At 41.2% G+C, this 16,517-nt stretch overlaps 3 protein-coding genes across 3 annotated transcripts; all 3 read right to left on the bottom strand.

The window, feature by feature from the left end:
* Positions 1–2,255: 2,255 nt before the first annotated feature.
* On the bottom strand, positions 2,256–5,524 carry LOC148413181 (creatine kinase, testis isozyme-like). Its single transcript, XM_088432328.1, has 13 exons — positions 5,372–5,524; positions 5,141–5,295; positions 4,921–5,053; positions 4,660–4,831; positions 4,461–4,584; positions 4,189–4,378; positions 3,768–4,109; positions 3,541–3,695; positions 3,343–3,475; positions 3,091–3,262; positions 2,893–3,016; positions 2,635–2,824; positions 2,256–2,558 (listed from the first exon to the last, which is right to left on the bottom strand). Exons 2-13 carry the CDS (start codon positions 5,279–5,281, stop codon positions 2,380–2,382), a joined length of 2,055 nt encoding a protein of 684 aa, XP_088288454.1. The 5' UTR covers positions 5,282–5,295; positions 5,372–5,524; the 3' UTR covers positions 2,256–2,379.
* On the bottom strand, positions 5,366–8,940 carry LOC148413180 (creatine kinase, testis isozyme-like). Its single transcript, XM_088433662.1, has 8 exons — positions 8,736–8,940; positions 8,514–8,668; positions 8,310–8,442; positions 6,241–6,412; positions 6,046–6,169; positions 5,788–5,977; positions 5,469–5,713; positions 5,366–5,371 (listed from the first exon to the last, which is right to left on the bottom strand). The coding sequence occupies exons 1-8, from the start codon at positions 8,938–8,940 to the stop codon at positions 5,366–5,368; spliced, it is 1,230 nt and encodes a 409-aa protein (XP_088289788.1).
* Positions 8,941–9,622: 682 nt separating this feature from the next.
* LOC148413179 (creatine kinase, testis isozyme-like) lies at positions 9,623–14,590 on the bottom strand. The gene is made up of 12 exons (XM_088433661.1): positions 14,416–14,590; positions 13,346–13,533; positions 13,126–13,280; positions 12,927–13,059; positions 11,403–11,574; positions 11,219–11,342; positions 10,873–11,062; positions 10,608–10,785; positions 10,339–10,538; positions 10,097–10,251; positions 9,876–10,008; positions 9,623–9,798 (listed from the first exon to the last, which is right to left on the bottom strand). Exons 1-12 carry the CDS (start codon positions 14,436–14,438, stop codon positions 9,623–9,625), a joined length of 1,827 nt encoding a protein of 608 aa, XP_088289787.1. The 5' UTR covers positions 14,439–14,590.
* Between the last annotated feature and the right edge of the window lie 1,927 nt (positions 14,591–16,517).

Genomic DNA, 16,517 nt, shown 5'->3' with positions numbered 1-16,517 from the left:
CTGGATAGATTATTTTCAAGTTGGCATAGTAATCTTATTTTTATTGGGGAGGGGGTGTTTTGCAGTTTGTCGATACTGACCATCCATTACAGAGGGACCACTGAATGACATTTTAAAAACAATGGCTTAAGACCGATAGAACAGTAGATTTCAGACATTAGTCTTCAGCAGCTATTATTAAAGTGAACAACACTTTCTCCTCACTGAAAGCAACCAGCATGGCTGGGGAGGTCAATGTTTGTGCTGCGTTTCAGACCCATGGTTTCATGAACTAAAATGCATATTGTACTCTTGCTCAGCGCATTGTACTGTCCTAAAGTAAAAATTAGTAAGAATTATTTAGATTCTTGTTTTACTTTGCTTTTTGAATATGGTTTGAATGAATGAATTATGATTTGAATTAATACATTGCTTGCACATAGTTGAGCAAAGCATTCTAAGATGACTTACCCAATAGTTACATGAAAAAGTGGCACACTCTGATTGGTTCTTGGCCAGGAAATGAAGGATAGTTTTCAAATTACCCCCAAAAAGACATTATCTAGTAATTAAAGCTCAGCCGATTACAATTTTTGGCTTTAAAAAACGGTGGACCGACAAAGAAGGTGTAGAGTACCAACGACTGATGGACAACCCCAAAAAATCGTGAAACACCAACCTCTGCTCTTTAGGCTACTGATATGCAGTACACTTCAAATGTACAGGAAGTAGAACTATGTGCACCTTATATGCAAATTAGCTTGGCTAATTAGCAAATTTAGACTAAATAACTATAATGTTATTTACTTATTGTCTTGTTTTTTTAACCACTTTTCACAATAATGCCATTTTAAGGGAGCTGTGTACGGTGGCATCACCAGACCCCGCAGTATTAATATGCAGAGGTGGGCAGTCCGTCAGCACCGATGGATTTAAGTTTCTGCCCTCACCTATGGTCATGACCTATGGGGTCATGACTGAAAGAAGATCCCAGCAAAATGAGTTTCCTTCGCAGCGTGTCCAGACTCTCCCGTAGTAATAGTGTGAGAAGCGCAGTCATCCTGGAGGGGCTCAATGTTGGGCCACTGCTCCTGTGTTGAGAGGAGCCAGTTGTAGTGGTTCATGCATCTGGTCAGGATCCCTCTTGCATGCCTCCCTGGTCAGGTGTTCCAGGCATGTCCCACCGAAAGGAGGCCCTGGGGATGACCTAGGACACGCTGGAGGGACTGTCTCTCAAGCCTGGTCTTACGACTGGGGATAGCGAAGTCTCGGCTTCCCTGTTAAGGCAGCTGCTCCAGGAGTATGATGGGTGATGGCTGGATGGACATTAGTTTTATTTGACAAACCAAGATCAATTAACAGCTGGGCTTGATGTAAGGTCAAATTGCAGGGTTTTTTTTTTTTTTTTTTTGTTTTTTACCATGCATGAAGCAAAAAAGGTTGGATCATGGAGAGTGCATGAATAGTCTGCTTTTGAACTGTCATCCAAGATAGCATTTAGCATTTGCTAAAATAATAAAGCAACCGCTGGTCACATTAATTGCACATTTTAGTCAGTGAATGTTATGTCCCATTTTTAATTGACTCAAAAAAGATGAAATACAGAATATACTGTACAGCGATGTTTCTTCCCAGAATACAGGGGGTCCTTGACTTACGACGTGGATCCGTGGGTATAACCCGAATTTCAGTGTTCGGAACACCGTACAAATGAATTTATACGTACTGTAGTTCTGCCATTTTTTGCCTCCGTTTCCTATGCTTTTGAAGGGCCATACCAATGGATGTATTTTCTATGCCTATTTTCACCTTGGAAAGCGGTTTTCCAAGCCACCATACTACATTTAGCCTTTTACTGGGGATCTCCAGGCAAACAGAGGCCAGCCTGGAACATCTTTTGTTGAAATGTGGCGGTTTATTCTCACTGCTTGATGGTGCCCTATCCCAGCTGTTAGGCAGTAAGCAGAGACACCCTGAACTGAATTGCAGGGCACATAGGGACAAACAGCCTTTCTCACACCTGATTACACCAGAGGACAATTTCAATACACCTGCCATGCATTGTTTTGGAGTGTGGGAGGAAGATGGAAATGTCCAGAGAGAACCCAGGTGAGATTGGAGAGAACATGCAAAATCCACACAGGAAGGCCAGAGCAAGCTGGAATTGGAAGTAGGGGCTCCTTCCGAGCCGCCCGAAATGAACAAATCAATGTTGTTCATGTTAAAAGGCAATTTCTATGCATACTGAACTTTTGTGTCGAAATCAAAATATTGGCTTAGGCAGAGAAACACTTTATTTCAGGTTCTTCTGAACAACAGAGGTGTATGATGGAACGCAAAATGGTCACAGAATGTTTTGCTGAGATTAAAGTTAAGGGGAGTGCAGGGTTATCAATGGATTTACTTCTGGACAGGCATCAGGTCATCAATACTTTCTTCCATCTCAAGCCTCTTCTCCATCTCCACCAGCACCTTTACACCATCAACTACCACCTGCACCAGCTGCACTTCAGTGAAGCCCAGTCTGTCAGTGTTGGAGATGTCAAAGACTCCACTATTTGCCTCGGCGTCCGCCCCGCCTGGAGACAAAAAACATTTTACAATTTTATGGCCTGACTGCAAGCATTATCCCATGGACCAAAGACGGCAGTATACCAGATGCACGTTTCTCAAGCCGAAGCCTTTTAAGAACTTCTTCAAACTCCGGACGTTTGCTCATGTTGGGCAGTTTGACATGTGCAGCAGCACGTAGACCAGTGCCCAGGTTGGATGGACAAGTCGAGATGTAACCCAAGTGGTCATTCCACATGAATTCAAGGTTTTTCTCCTTGAACTTGGACTCCAACTACAAAAGGAAGAGTGCATCGAAATCAGTCATCAGCTCTAACAAGGACGTTTGGTTAGTGATCAAACCTCTTTAATTCCACTGCAGAATAGAGTAAATGCTGCCTTCATGTTGCCACCTTTCTCGATAGAAATCACTTTTAGATGCTCCTCTTCATTTACCCACACCAAGAAAGTATTCCCTTCATTTTGCCTGTCAAAGGAAGACATGAATTTGACTTTCCATTGCCATTGATCTAAAGGAGATTGAGCGGATATATTTCTCACCAGGCGCCTCTGCCATCAGGCCAATCACGGGTCGTGCCCGAGGTAACCAGCATAGCAGACACTGGCTTTTCAAACAGCAACTGATCATCCAGCATTTGCTGCTGCTCAGCTTCTGAAAGGGTCTTCAATGACAAGTATCTCCCCTTCAGGTCTCCAGACAGTGATTCTAGAACTGTAGAACAATTGTTTCACGTCCAAGCGCTCAAGATTCACATTGTTGCAACATGCCATCTAGCAGACCAAAACCATTACCTTCTATGGAGCGCTGCTCAAGAAGACGTCGCTCTCCACGGGTGCACTGTGGCGGCAAGCAGAAGCCACGAATGTTGCGTCCCGCTCGGACACGAGAAACCAGAACGTAGTTGGGGTCAAGATCGTCGCCCCCCTATGTTAGAATTACTCTCAGCACAGTCACAAACAACATGTCTTATTAGGAGATAACTGCTTTACCGCAAGGCTGTCTGGGTTGAAGTCACTCTTGTGCATGTCTGCAGGCTTAAAACCTCCATGTTTGTCTTCAATGACAGGGTCCAGCAGTTCTTTGAAGACCTCATATGACTCCTCATCACCAGCCACACATCCTATACTAATATTGAATGGATTTCCTGCACAAATACAGCAGAGTTGGCAGATAGTTCAATGACAACTTCAAGTTGAACCATATCTCGGGTTTGTACCTGGATTATCCACGCCTGGCTGGATGACGTTGTCAATGGTGAAGCCATATGGAGTTTTCCGCTCACTCAGTGTTTTGTACAGATCCAGTGTTAAGTACTTGGCCATGTAGTTGTTGTGCATAGTGAGATCTGGGAAGTCACTCTCAGATGAAAGCGTCTTCAACTTAAGTTTACCCGGCATCAGGCTGTTGATGGAGCCGCCCTTTTCCAGCTTCTTCTCCATCTTGACTAACAATTCAACTCCATCAACCACAATCTGGACAAGCTGTACCTCAGAGAACCCTAGTCTGTCAGTGTTAGAAATGTCAAAAACTCCATTCACTGCAGCTGTGTCCACGCCACCTGACAAATTAATCACATATCAAAGCATATTTTGGGGAACCAAGCAACCAAATCATCAACCAAAGACAGTTTTATTTACCCGTTCCTCGTTTTTGGAGCCTCAATTTCTTGAGAATTTCCTCAAACTTGGGGTGCTTGCTCAAATTTGGAAGTTTTACATGTACTCCAGCACGCAGACCAGTGCCCAGGTTGGATGGGCAAGTCAGAATATAGCCGTGATGTTCATTCCACATGAATGCCTCACCTTTCTCCTTGATCACATCCTCAATCTAAACATGACCAAGTTGATCAGGTCATCATAATATCAAAGCATCCTTCCACCCCCTTTCTTAGCAATTTATAGTTACGAACCTCTTTGAGTCCAGTGCAAAAGCGAGTGAACACATTCTTCATGTTGCCACCTTTCTCCATTGAAATGACTCGCAGATGGTCTTCCTCATTCACCCACACCAGGAATGTTTTGTTGTCATTGTGCCTTTAAAGGAGAAGAATTGTTTCTCTTTTAATAAGCACTTTTGGGGCAATATGCAAACTTACAAGAAGCTCTTACCATATGCCTCTGCCGTCAGGCCAATCACGGGCCATCCCCGAAGCAATTAACAGAGGGGACACTGGCTTGTCAAATAGGAAGTGGTCATTGATTAGCTGCTGCTGCAGCTCCTCTGTCATGCTCTTCAAGGCGTAGTATTTCCCTTGGAGGTCTCCAGTTAGTGCACCAAGAGCTGCAGAAGAAACAAAATCCATTTTGCTATGGCCGCTGCAAGTTTCTGAATGGCACGTTTCCACTGGTGCTACGCTTTAACAGTCTTACCTCCAATGCAAAGCTTCTCCACAGCACGCCTTTCTCCACGGCTGCAGAGTGGAGGCAGGCAGAAGCCACGGATGCTGCGACCGGTTCGGACCCGGCAGCTCAGAACATAATTTGGGTCGAGATCACTTCCTCCCTGAAGAGGCGAGAACAGACATAAGGATGTCTGCAATGCAAACCCAATGACAATCGTAAGACAATTGTGGCAAAATGCTGCTTTTACCCGCAGGTGTTCTGGGTTGAGGTCAGTCTTGTGCATGTCGCCTGGTTTGTATCCTCCATGTCTGTCTTGGATAACACGGTCCATCAAGTCTTTAAAGACATGGTATGACTCCTCATCTCCAGCCACGCAGCCCACAGTCATGATAAAGGGGTGGCCTACACACATTGATTATGAGGCACAGGTCCAGAAAAGTCCAAATAAAGAATTGCCTCTCAAACCAAGGTACTATACCTGGATTATCCACGCCAGTCTGAATAATATCATCTATGGTGAAGCCGTTGGGTGTACAACGCTGCCTCAGCGTCTTGTACAATTCCAGGGTTAAGACCTTGGCGACATGGTTGTTGTGCTTACTGAAATCGGGGAACTCTTCCTCTGCAGAAAACACATTAAGCTGAAGGTCGGCTGGCTTTAGATCATCAATGCACTCCTCCTTTTCAAGACGTTTCTCCATCTCCACCAGCAGCTTGATGCCATCGACCACCATCTGGACCAGCTGCACCTCTGAGAAACCCAGCCTGTCAGCATTGGAGATGTCAAAGACTCCATCCACGGCATCTGTATCCACACCACCTATTCAACCAGAGGATGAAACCAGGATCAAAATAAATCTCAAATAAAAATGACACTTTAAAGTTTCCATCTACCAGTTCCTCGTTTCTGGAGCCGCAACCTTCTCAGGATCTCTTCAAACTCTGGATGCTTGCTCATGTGCGGTAACTTCACATGCACACCGGCACGTAAACCAGTTCCCAGGTTGGATGGGCAAGTCAGGATGTAGCCAAGGTGCTCATTCCACATGAATGCTTCACCTTTCTGCTTTATCGCTGACTCAATCTAGAAAGAGATGGCATTTAGGTCATCACAGGCTAAAATGTTTAGCTAACTCCTGGATTGTCAAAAACCTCTGTGAGCCCGCTGCAGAATCGAGTAAACACTTCCTTCATATTGCTGTCTTTCTGCATGGAGATCACTCGCAAGTGGTCTTCCTCATTCACCCATACTAAGAATGTCTTGTTTTCATTGTGCCTTTAAAGAAAGTATGAATGTTTGTACGTTCTCAAGTAAAAATCATCCGACTTTCAGATGTTGCCTCATACCAGATGCCTCTGCCATCCGGCCAGTCGCGAGCCATGCCTGAGGCCAGCAGTAGAGGGGACACTGGCTTGTCAAACAGTAAGTGGTCATTAATCAGCTGCGTCTGCTCCTCCTCGGTCATGTTCTTCAAGGCATAATATTTTCCCTGGAGGTCTCCACTCAGAGTATCAAGAGCTGAAAGAAAAAAAAAAGAAAAACCTCAGTCTATGCCATTTGTTGACAGCAGGGAAGCACCTGCTAAATGTCAGAAATTAAGTCTGCAGGATTTCATAGTGATTTGTATTAATGTGCCATTCACAGAGGTAACAGTCTATTGGTAAAGATGACATCTGGGTGCCTGCAAAGCTATTAAAAGTATATCCTTTTACAAGGTATTTTTTTGTGCGTCATAATCGTCGCGGTATGCATTCTGTCAGATGTCCTTTGATCTGACTCCTTTTGCCAAAGGTGTGAACAGAGCAACAGTATCACAAAACATGTTTATAATTAGAACAAGCCGGGGTATTTACGTCTCCACATAACATGTTACACCGTTAGAAGTTTCATTTGGATGGCACACATTTTAATGCAATGCCTCTCTAGCCCTCACAAATTGGTAAATATACATCAACAAAGATCCAGAGTCCACGCGAACCCTTGTATCCATAAACCCACATTATTTGCTGTTACAAACTTTAATGTTTCATTAGATACATTTTTAATATAAGCTTTTTTCTAGCTTGTACGTCAAAACCACACAGAACAAACACAACAACCACATACGACTAGGAAGACAATTTAAAAGCAGGAGACAGCCAGCTAAAAATGCCAATTGAGTTTTTGCCAACAATTCAATTATTTGCTATGTTGCTGTTGCACACACGCTAGACATTATGGTGTGGAAGCTGTAGTGAGTACGGTATTTAAAACTAATTAGGCTGACAGAAATTATGTCTAAAGAGGGTCCACAGTACCAACAGACTAAATGATGGACCAGGAAACAAGTTAAATGCCCACATTATGATGAATAGTAAAAATTTAAGGTGCATCATTCTTATATTTAGTAAAGTGATTAAACAAATTAGCCAGTCCAGACCAATTCCTCTACTTTTGTTATTGATTTAAATCATCATTTTCTTCATTTTGGCACATGTGTGTCAATCTAATCCATGCATTTTCAAGTTGTTTTTGTGTTTTAATGTCATTAAATGACATTTGGCTGCATAGTCAAGGCAACACATTCATCAAAAACATTTGGCATTCTTTTACTTAGACAGTTATTCATATTCTAAGGCCATTTTGTTTACAAGAATTTTCATTTTGTGAAAAATTAACAGCTATTCAATGCTACAGATTTTTCAGACAGGAATATGCAGATGTTACAACATTTAGTTATTGGATCAAAGTCAATGACAAATACCACCATGCATAGGAAAAACTTGGAAAATTAAATTAAATTAATAAACGCAATTAAATTTTTGAAATGCTTGGAAACGCAAAACATTATATTGCACCCTGTTTACGAGTTGCCATTGAAAGGACTCATGCAAAAAAATCGGGGAAATGCATAACATCGGGTTTTCAATATGTTCAAAATGAACAATATTTCCCATTTTTATTAGCAGAAAATAAGACCAACATGGCTTAGATGACATTTGCAGGGTGTACTTCGCAACCTCCTGTTTGCAAACAATTTAGAAGGAACGGCAGAACGGCATTTTGAAAGTCGTCATGTTCTCTAAGCAATATTTTAGTCTCCTATTGTTTTACGTATGCTTTTCCGTAAAATAGTCAAGCCGGTTCAAAATTTCCCTCAGGGGTTAAACGGCCTGATGCAACAAGTATATAGACTTTTAACACGGTATTATCTCATCTTTGAAATTTGTCAAATGTTGTGCTTATGGGCTGATTCTTTTCTGGGGCAAAGCTTCCCGGCCACCACTGTTGAGGGATGTACGCATCAGTACATTTCAACTGCGCAGCATATACATATGCCTCTTGCATCACTTGGTACTATCATGCGCTTTTAGCAGGGCTTACATTCTGCACAAGTTTACATTATCTAGAAGCACAAAATTAGTCTGGCCTTTACCTTCAACAGAAAGCTTCTCAATAGCACGTCTTTCTCCACGGCTACACAGTGGAGGCAAGCAGAAACCACGGATGCTGCGGCCTGTTCGGACCCGGGCACTCAGAACATATTCTGGGTCGAAATCATCACCGCCCTAAAGCATAATAAATCATTTATCTCTCTGCAATACCAGTGCTTATCAACATTGTAAAAACACTGGTAGACCTTTAAATTTTCAGGGTTGAGATCGGTCTTGTGATTGTCTTTGGCTTTGTAACCTCTATGTCTGTCTTCAATTACGAGATCCAGCAGCTCTCTGAAGACATCATATGACTCCTCATCTCCAGCCACGCACCCAACCGTCATGATAAAAGGATGGCCTGCACAGTCGTTAACAAGCAAGCCATAAATCATATGAAAATCCACTTCTCATCTCAGTTACTCTACCTGGATTATCTACGCCCGTCTGGATGACATCGTCGATAGTGAAGCCATTGGGGGTTGTACGGTCCTTCAGCTTCTTGTACATGGCCAAAGTTAGTATTTTGGCCATGTGGTTGTTGTGATTACTAAGATCTGGGAACTCATCCTCAGCTGTGAGTCCCTTCAGCTCAATGTTGCTGGGCATTAGGTCATCAATGGACTCGTCCATTTCCAGTCTCTTTTCCATCTCTACTAGCATTCTGATCCCATCGACCACAATCTGGACCAGTCTTGCCTCAGAATAACCCAGTTTATCAATGTTGGAGATGTCAAAAACTCCCTCCACCACAACAGCCGTGTCCCCGCTACCTGATGAACAAATGAACTTTAGCATCTTAGGTTTAATGTTGGAATCACCTTCATTAGCAGGCATTAAAGATTTACCTGTCGTAACTCCACGTTTCTGCAGCCTCAGCCTCTTAAGAACCTCGTCAAACTCTGGGTGCTTGCTCATATTTGGCAACTTCACATGAACACTAGCACGGAAACCAGTTCCCAGGTTGGATGGACAAGTCGAAATGTAGCCAAGGTGCTCATTCCACATAAATACATAACCTTTCTTTTTGAACAAGGACTCCATCTAAACAGGATCAGGCAATCAAGATTTGTAAGACTTAAGGCCAAAGAAACACCGAAAATATGAGATAGAAACCTCTGCAAGTCCATCACAGAATCGAGTGAACACTTCCTTCATGTTGCCACCTTTTTGCATTGAAATCACCCTCATATGGTCCTTCTCATTTATCCACACCAGGAATGTCTTGAATTCATTATGCCTTTGAATAAAAAGCATCACGTAAAGTCAGACTTTGCAATTGTCATATTACTATTACAGATTAATGAGCAATGTCTCACCAGATGCCTCTGCCATCAGGCCAGTCACGAGCTATTCCTGAGGCCAGTGTCAAAGGGGACACTGGTTTTTCAAACAAGAAGTGGTCGTAAATCATCTGCTGCTGTTCAGCTTCCATCATGTCCTTTAAGGAATAGTATTTCCCCTTTAGGTCTCCAGTCAGTGACTGTAAAACTGCAAGTACCGGAGGATACATCAATTTCCATAACATTAATAACACTGGTTGGGAACTTCCAAAACTCAGCTACTACCTTGAGTGGCGACTTTCTCCAAAGCACGTCTCTCCCCTCGACTGCAATGTGGTGGCAGGCAGAAGCCACGAATGCTGCGAGCCGTACGGACACGGGAGCTCAGAACATAGTTGGGGTCGAGGTCCTCACCACCCTTGGGAGTAACAACACGCAAGAATTGGGAACTCAATGTCAATACAATGTGTGCGTCTCATTAAGGTTCTGGTGAAAGTCTGCATCACCTTTAATTTCTCTGGGTTGAGGTTGGTCTTGTGCTTGTCAGTTGGTTTGTAACCACCATGTCTGTCCTGAATTACAAGGTCCATCAGGTCTTTGTAGACCTCGTATGACTCCTCATCTCCAGCCACACATCCCACAGTCATGACAAAAGGGTCACCTGCACGCATTATCATTGAGTAATGGGGTCAACAATAATCAAGATAAGCATCCTTAATCAATAGATTGAGTTTTGTCACTAGCTGACCAGGATTGTCCACGCCTGTCTGGATGACAGCGTCTATGGTGAAGTCGTTGGATGTAGTTCGCTCCTTCAGTTTTTTGTACATGTCCAGGGTTAAGTGTTTGGCCATGTGGTTATTGTGCTGACTGAGATCTGGGAACTCCTCCTCAGCTGACAGCTTCTTTCGCTCAGGTTGAGGCTTTTCCTCTGGTTCTTTTGAGATACTAAACACATGCAAGCATGACTGAAGAACCGGACTTCAAAGACATTTGATTTTTTTTATTTGATTTTACCTCTTGACACTTGGCATTAGGTTGTCAATAGGTTCTTGTATCTCTAGCCTCTTCTCCATCTCTACCAGCAGCTTCACGCCATCGATGACCATCTGCACCAGCTCCACCTCGGAGAAGCCAAGTCTGTCAGCATTAGAGATGTCAAAGACTCCATCCACAGCATCGGTGTCAACACCGCCTGTTTCGACAAATGACAAATTCTTATATTTCACGGCCTTTATTGTTTTCTTCCACTTTGATGAATTATTGAGTAAAAAATATATACCAGTTCCACGTTTCTGGAGTCTCAGCCGTTTAAGAACCTCCTCAAAATCTGGGTGTTGGCTCATGTTTGGAAGTTTTACATGTACACCAGCACGGAGTCCGGTGCCCAGGTTGGATGGGCAAGTCAGAATGTAGCCAAGGTGTTCATTCCACATAAATTCCTCTCCCTTTTCTTTGAACAAGGACTCCATCTAAAAAAAAAAACAACAACAACACCAAGCTGATCAAGTGATCATTCGCTGGCATTAACCGTTTTTGTTGTTAACCAAATCGTTCAAAGCCAGTCCAGTTAAAATGGATTGATTGTCTTTAGATGTCGACAGCAGTGGGGGGAGTTGATAGATAACCTCTTTGAGTCCACTGCAGAAGCGAGTGAACACTTCCTTCATGTTGCCGCCTTTCTGCATCGATATCACTCGTAGATGGTCCTCTTCGTTCACCCAAACCAGGAATGTCTTGCTGTCATTGTGCCTTTTAAGGAAGAGACAATGTGATGACCATATGACCGTATGGAACACAGCTTTAACTCACCAGATGCCCCTGCCATCAGGCCAGTCACGGGCCATCCCCGAAGCCAGCAGCAGAGGGGACACTGGCTTGTCAAAGAGCATGTGGTCATCAATCAGCTGCTGCTGCTCCTCCTCAGTCATGTTTTTGAGGGGATAGTATTTCCCTTGCAATTCTCCAGTTAACGAACCAAGAGCTGCAAGTAGATTTGGTCTATTACTTTGTACTCTTGCCCTCACAATACTAAAATCAAGGTCAATTTATTAATTTCATAATCGCCATGGATGTATTAATTTTTGTTATATCCAATCGTTTTTCAATCAAAATATCATGCCTATGAGAAAATAGTCTCTAGAATTTTCAAGAACTGTCTTAATAGTGATATGGGTCTTTGTGAATACTTTCTCTCCTCTCATAAATGGGAATAACTTTTGCTATTTTCATTTTCGATGGAAAAATACCAGTTTTAAAGGACAATTTGGCAAATATCTAAAAGGTTTCACTTTATAAGACTTTTTTCAGCATTTAAAAGCATTGTCAAGTCTTGGTCTTAATGAATGTATCAAACAAGGATAAAATATCCATTAAATTCATTAGTTAGCTTTTATTTTTAATAGGATGGTTATCTTTTATATAATATTCTGAATAGTTGTTTTTTAGACCCATTGTTTATAATTATTTTCATTGATTATTGTATGACTTCTGTTTTGCTCTCATAGTACGTTGTAATAACTTTTATATTGTTTTATATTTCTTATAGTTCAGCATTTTTTGCTCAAATTTTAAGAAATGTTTGTATAACAAATTTCTTAATACCGTGTCATCCATGGGTTATTTTCAGTGCTTCTCAATTATGTTTTGCAAAGCCCCACCTAGGAGAGAAAACATTTTGTGCCCCCTCTTACCAGTCCGATCATAAAATGGATCTGAAAATGGAATAAGTAGACCTAAAGCTGTATTCTTTTTAACATTGACAGAAGGAGCTTTCGATAACTTTTTGAAGTTTTGCAGTATAAAGTTTGAAGTTCTTTGTCAGCATAGCATGAACATACTGTAGAGAAAACCGAGATTACTTTTGTCAGAATCCGTGTAGTGGGCACATGCATTCAATTCCATCCATATACATGGTGGGGAGGAATGTAGGGATGTTCGTACATGGGAAATGTGTGTATGTGAATGAATATGGGCCATTTGTCCATGGGGTGTGTGTGAGCGTTTTGTGGTCCATGGTGGGAAGGGAGGACATTTATAAAGGGTTGTTCAAGCCAGAGTGTCAGACATACAGCCCTCGGGCCAGCCCACAAGATTTGGTATAGAAATTATCTGAATGAAATGTTTTATAATTATGAGTAATGTTAAAAGTTTTATGATTACTGGTTTATTTAAACTAGGATGTTCAGGTGCCTCAAGGGGAAATAGAAAGGAGGCCAGGCTGGAATTTACCACCAAGTTTGGGCCTCAAAATTCTAGGTTTTCATGAGAAGCTTGTTACCTTCTACCAGTAATGAAATGGCGACCAAAGGTTCAAGAAACAAAAGGACATGTTACCTTCAACTGCGATCCTTTCCACAGCACGCCTCTCTCCGCGGCTGCAGTGTGGCGGCAAGCAATAACCCCGAATGCTTCGGCCTGTTCGCACACGGGAGCTCAGAACATAGTTGGGGTCGAGGTCATCGCCGCCCTTAGAAAATATTTACATAGTAAAAATTCAATTTCTCCAACCGCGTTCAGGTTAAAAAAATTGTACCTTCAGGTGTTCTGGGTCGAGGTCAGTCTTGTGGATGTCTGTTGGTCTGTAACCTCCATGTCTTTCCTGGATTACAAGGTCCATCAAGTCTTTGAAGACTTCGTATGACTCCTCATCTCCAGCAACGCAGCCCACGGTCATGATAAAGGGGTGACCTACATTCATCAAATTGGAGCCAGTCAAAATCCTTCACGTCTCACCATATTCTATCAAATTGTACCTGGATTATCCACTCCCGTCTGAATGACATCGTCGATAGTGAAGCCATTGGGGGTACACTTTCCTCTCAGCTTGTTGTACATGTCCATATTTAAAAACTTGGCCATGTGGTTGTTGTGTTGAGACAGGTTGGGGAAGTCATCCTGCACTGACCGCTCCCCAAGTTTAAGGTTGGCCATTTCATCAGAGCTAAACAAATACAATTCACAATTTCATTTTTTTCACTTGGATTAAGGTAGACCCTTATCAAGATGCCCCACTCGCTAAAATTAACACTGTAAAACATGTCACGTTGTTCACATTTGCTGTTTTGTTGGATTTCTTGTAATTGTTCCTTGAGTAATTGAGAATTTTAGTGATGGCCCAGGTTTTAGTCTTTTAAGTCTCAAAATTGCAAGAATCAGTGAAAATCAAGTCAAAATACATCCCCACGAGTCTAAACGCGGCATTTTGATTAATATCGTGAATCATGCAACAAAAGCCACCTATTTTGATCCTTCTCAAGGGGGGGCAATTTTGTCACTTGTTGACTGAAAATGACATCACAGTTGCTTAGGTAACAACAAACCTCAGGTTGCTCAGGTAACTGATCATTTTCAGCCAACATGTGGCAAAATGGCCACTCTGAAATGGATGATGAATTTTACTGCCTAATTAGAACAATTTTCAGAATAGTGGCACCACATAGAACATTCTTTGACTTTTTCCCTTTAAAACGAAGATGGTGTCAAGTGTGGTATAGGGCAAAAGATGAAAGCAGGGAAATGATGTAAATATTTCTCATAGGTAAGGCATTTTACATTAGATGCAGGCGGTCAAAATGTTTGCCAATAGTGAGTAGAAATTCTTAGATCGCTTAACTACATTTTTTTTTTTTTTTATCAGATAATGGTGCTATTTCTTGACAAATACGATTTACTTTCAAACTCTGGAAGGTGAGTACTCAACATTCTAGATGAAACTAAAGCGCAGGCTCCAGAGTGGGAATATAGACCGCGGACGCAAAACGCGTTATCACATATAATATTTCACAAATAAGAATGTACATTTCTCCGCCCGCATCCAACTTACACTTGTTCAATAGTGTCTGACATGTTTGCGTCTTCTTTCTTCACAGACCCAGCACTAGTAATGGACTAATAGCTGCTCAAATTTCAGAGATGAGAAAAAGTTGCACAGACAGATTCGTCCTGCAAAATGTTTCAAAACACATTCATATGCGTGTTTTCCAACCTATATAGCCCAAACGTCAGCGCTACGAAGTGTCAAATAAACGTGACAGCCAAGCACGCGTGCGAGCTTTCAAAGATATCGTGTGCTCCACGTTCGCTTTGTACAAAAAAAGTTGCATTAAGGCGTCATTTTCGTATTCGTGACGGGAGCTTTAACTCTTATGAAAAAGCCATGACGCACAACACAATAAACTTTGGTTCTTGACTGTAATAATTTTCTTCAATGTGTGGTTAGTTTAACTTGAAACTCTGAACACGTTATTAGTATTTTGATGCGGATCTCTTAGCAAAGCTTATCGTAATCATTTCAAACTGTTATTTCCGTTGAACATGCAGGTAGGAAGGCAGACAAGCCATAATGGGAGGCAGATAGATGCTTTATCATACGGTAGATTGTGAAGTTTTCAACAACTTTAATTAGTACGCACTATCTAGTATTGATTTCAGAATCATTTCGCAGCAGGGCCAGAGCTACGAGGTGGCCAAAAGAACCACCCCCTCCACAGTTCGAAGAAAACATTTACAAATGTGATTTTTCAGCCAGAAATAGTCACGTGAAAAACTTAAATCTGCTCTCTTCATTTCCTCATCCCTCCAAAGGCTTCATTCATCAAACCAACTTTAATATTACGCTAGGACAACCCAAAGATATACGCAGTTTATAAATGTGGATTTTTTTTACGTTGGAGGAGTGGTGGTGGTTGGGGGAGAAGTCATGCTCAAATACGTATACTGCCATGGTTTCATTCATTCAAAAAAAAAAGTTCTTGCGTCATTCTGGTGACCCCACTGAAATGCTTCCTGAAATGCTCTAGCCATTTACCAGCATCTCCTGGAATTCTCTTGTGCTTTTCAGTCGAACTATGCATGCATAGACCACTGCAAATTTTACAATTTTTCATTTATTAGACACAATAAAAATCGTTGTAAGAAATTAAACATTGTCTAGATCAAGGGTTCTCAAAATGGGGTCTGCAGATCCCCGGGATTTCATGGCCTGACTGCAGGGGGTCCGTGAAATAATAAATAATAAATAATAATATATAATAAAAATAATAATAAATACTGTATATATTCACGTTAATTTCATTTTATCTTATTTTAAATTAATTTTTTATTCAATTTGTTTTAAAATAAATATTTTTAATAAATTCATATTACAAATATTAAATTGTTAATGTATTAATGACTCTTAAATAAAGCAATCAATTCAACAGTTTAATATAGTTTTTAAAATGTAATAATTTTGAAATTCGTCTAATAGACTCATGAAATCCACATCAACTTTTATTTTGTGAACGTCAGCATGGCTTGAAAGTAACAAAATTATTGTCAAATTGAATATGTTGGTAAATAAAAAAGGGCACATATTTGTCTTAAATTATTATTTTTTGTTTTGTTTCTGCAAACATTTGCAATGGAAGTTCTTAGAAAATTTGCTTTCCTAAGAGGTCCTGACTTCCAAAAGTTTGAGAGCCCCTGGTCTATATAATGTAGTTATTAAAAAAAAAAAAAAAAAAACGCTACATTCAGGCTTTCTGCCAAATCTGATGAAGCAAATTAGGAATTTATTTTCAAGCTTCTAACCGGGTCCAAAATCAAACCTTTTTGTTACTCTTTGAAATAGCATCGCGGGCCACGTCAAAATGTATTTTTTTCTATGTCATGGGTCACAAAAATGTGGTTGGCGGGCTGCAAATGCCCGCTTGGACCATAGTTTGGACATTCCTATTTTAAAAGCTACTGTATGTTAGATATACATAGACATCAGTCGCTCAGAGTACCTGTATTCTACATTTTGAATTCATTAAGATACCTGTAACCAATTGTGACTCTTCGACAGGACAGATTGCGAGGGATATCATTTTTTTTTTTTTTTTTTTTACATCAAACATGTCATTTCATGTAGGAGAACAGTCGGGATTTTTGCCATAATAAATA

Source organism: Hippichthys cyanospilos, chromosome 14 (genome assembly GCF_059441005.1).
Source record: "Hippichthys cyanospilos isolate Australia breed blue-spotted pipefish chromosome 14, RoL_Hcya_1.0, whole genome shotgun sequence".
NCBI lineage: Eukaryota > Metazoa > Chordata > Actinopteri > Syngnathiformes > Syngnathidae > Hippichthys > Hippichthys cyanospilos.
The sequence above is the reverse complement of the archived record's forward strand: the minus strand, read 5'-3'. Positions and strand labels throughout refer to the sequence as shown.

Excerpts from the sequence above, each read along its gene's own strand:
- LOC148413181 (XM_088432328.1), bottom strand. The coding sequence starts at position 5,281 with ATGACTGTGGGCTGCGTGGCTGGAGATGAGGAGTCATACCATGTCTTT. Across the intron at positions 4,110-4,188 it reads GCTCCAAAAACGAGGAACGG|GTGGCGTGGACACAGCTGCA; the intron begins GTAAATAAAACT and ends TTAATTTGTCAG. Across the intron at positions 2,825-2,892 it reads TCTGCAGTGGAATTAAAGAG|TTGGAGTCCAAGTTCAAGGA; the intron begins GTTTGATCACTA and ends TTCCTTTTGTAG.
- LOC148413180 (XM_088433662.1), bottom strand. The coding sequence starts at position 8,940 with ATGGACGAGTCCATTGATGACCTAATGCCCAGCAACATTGAGCTGAAG. Across the intron at positions 6,170-6,240 it reads CCGGATGGCAGAGGCATCTG|GCACAATGAAAACAAGACAT; the intron begins GTATGAGGCAAC and ends CTTTCTTTAAAG. Across the intron at positions 5,978-6,045 it reads TCTGCAGCGGGCTCACAGAG|ATTGAGTCAGCGATAAAGCA; the intron begins GTTTTTGACAAT and ends ATCTCTTTCTAG.
- LOC148413179 (XM_088433661.1), bottom strand. The coding sequence starts at position 14,438 with ATGTCAGACACTATTGAACAAGT. Across the intron at positions 13,534-14,415 it reads TCAGACACTATTGAACAAGT|CTCTGATGAAATGGCCAACC; the intron begins GTAAGTTGGATG and ends GTATTTGTTTAG. Across the intron at positions 13,281-13,345 it reads GACGGGAGTGGATAATCCAG|GTCACCCCTTTATCATGACC; the intron begins GTACAATTTGAT and ends TGATGAATGTAG.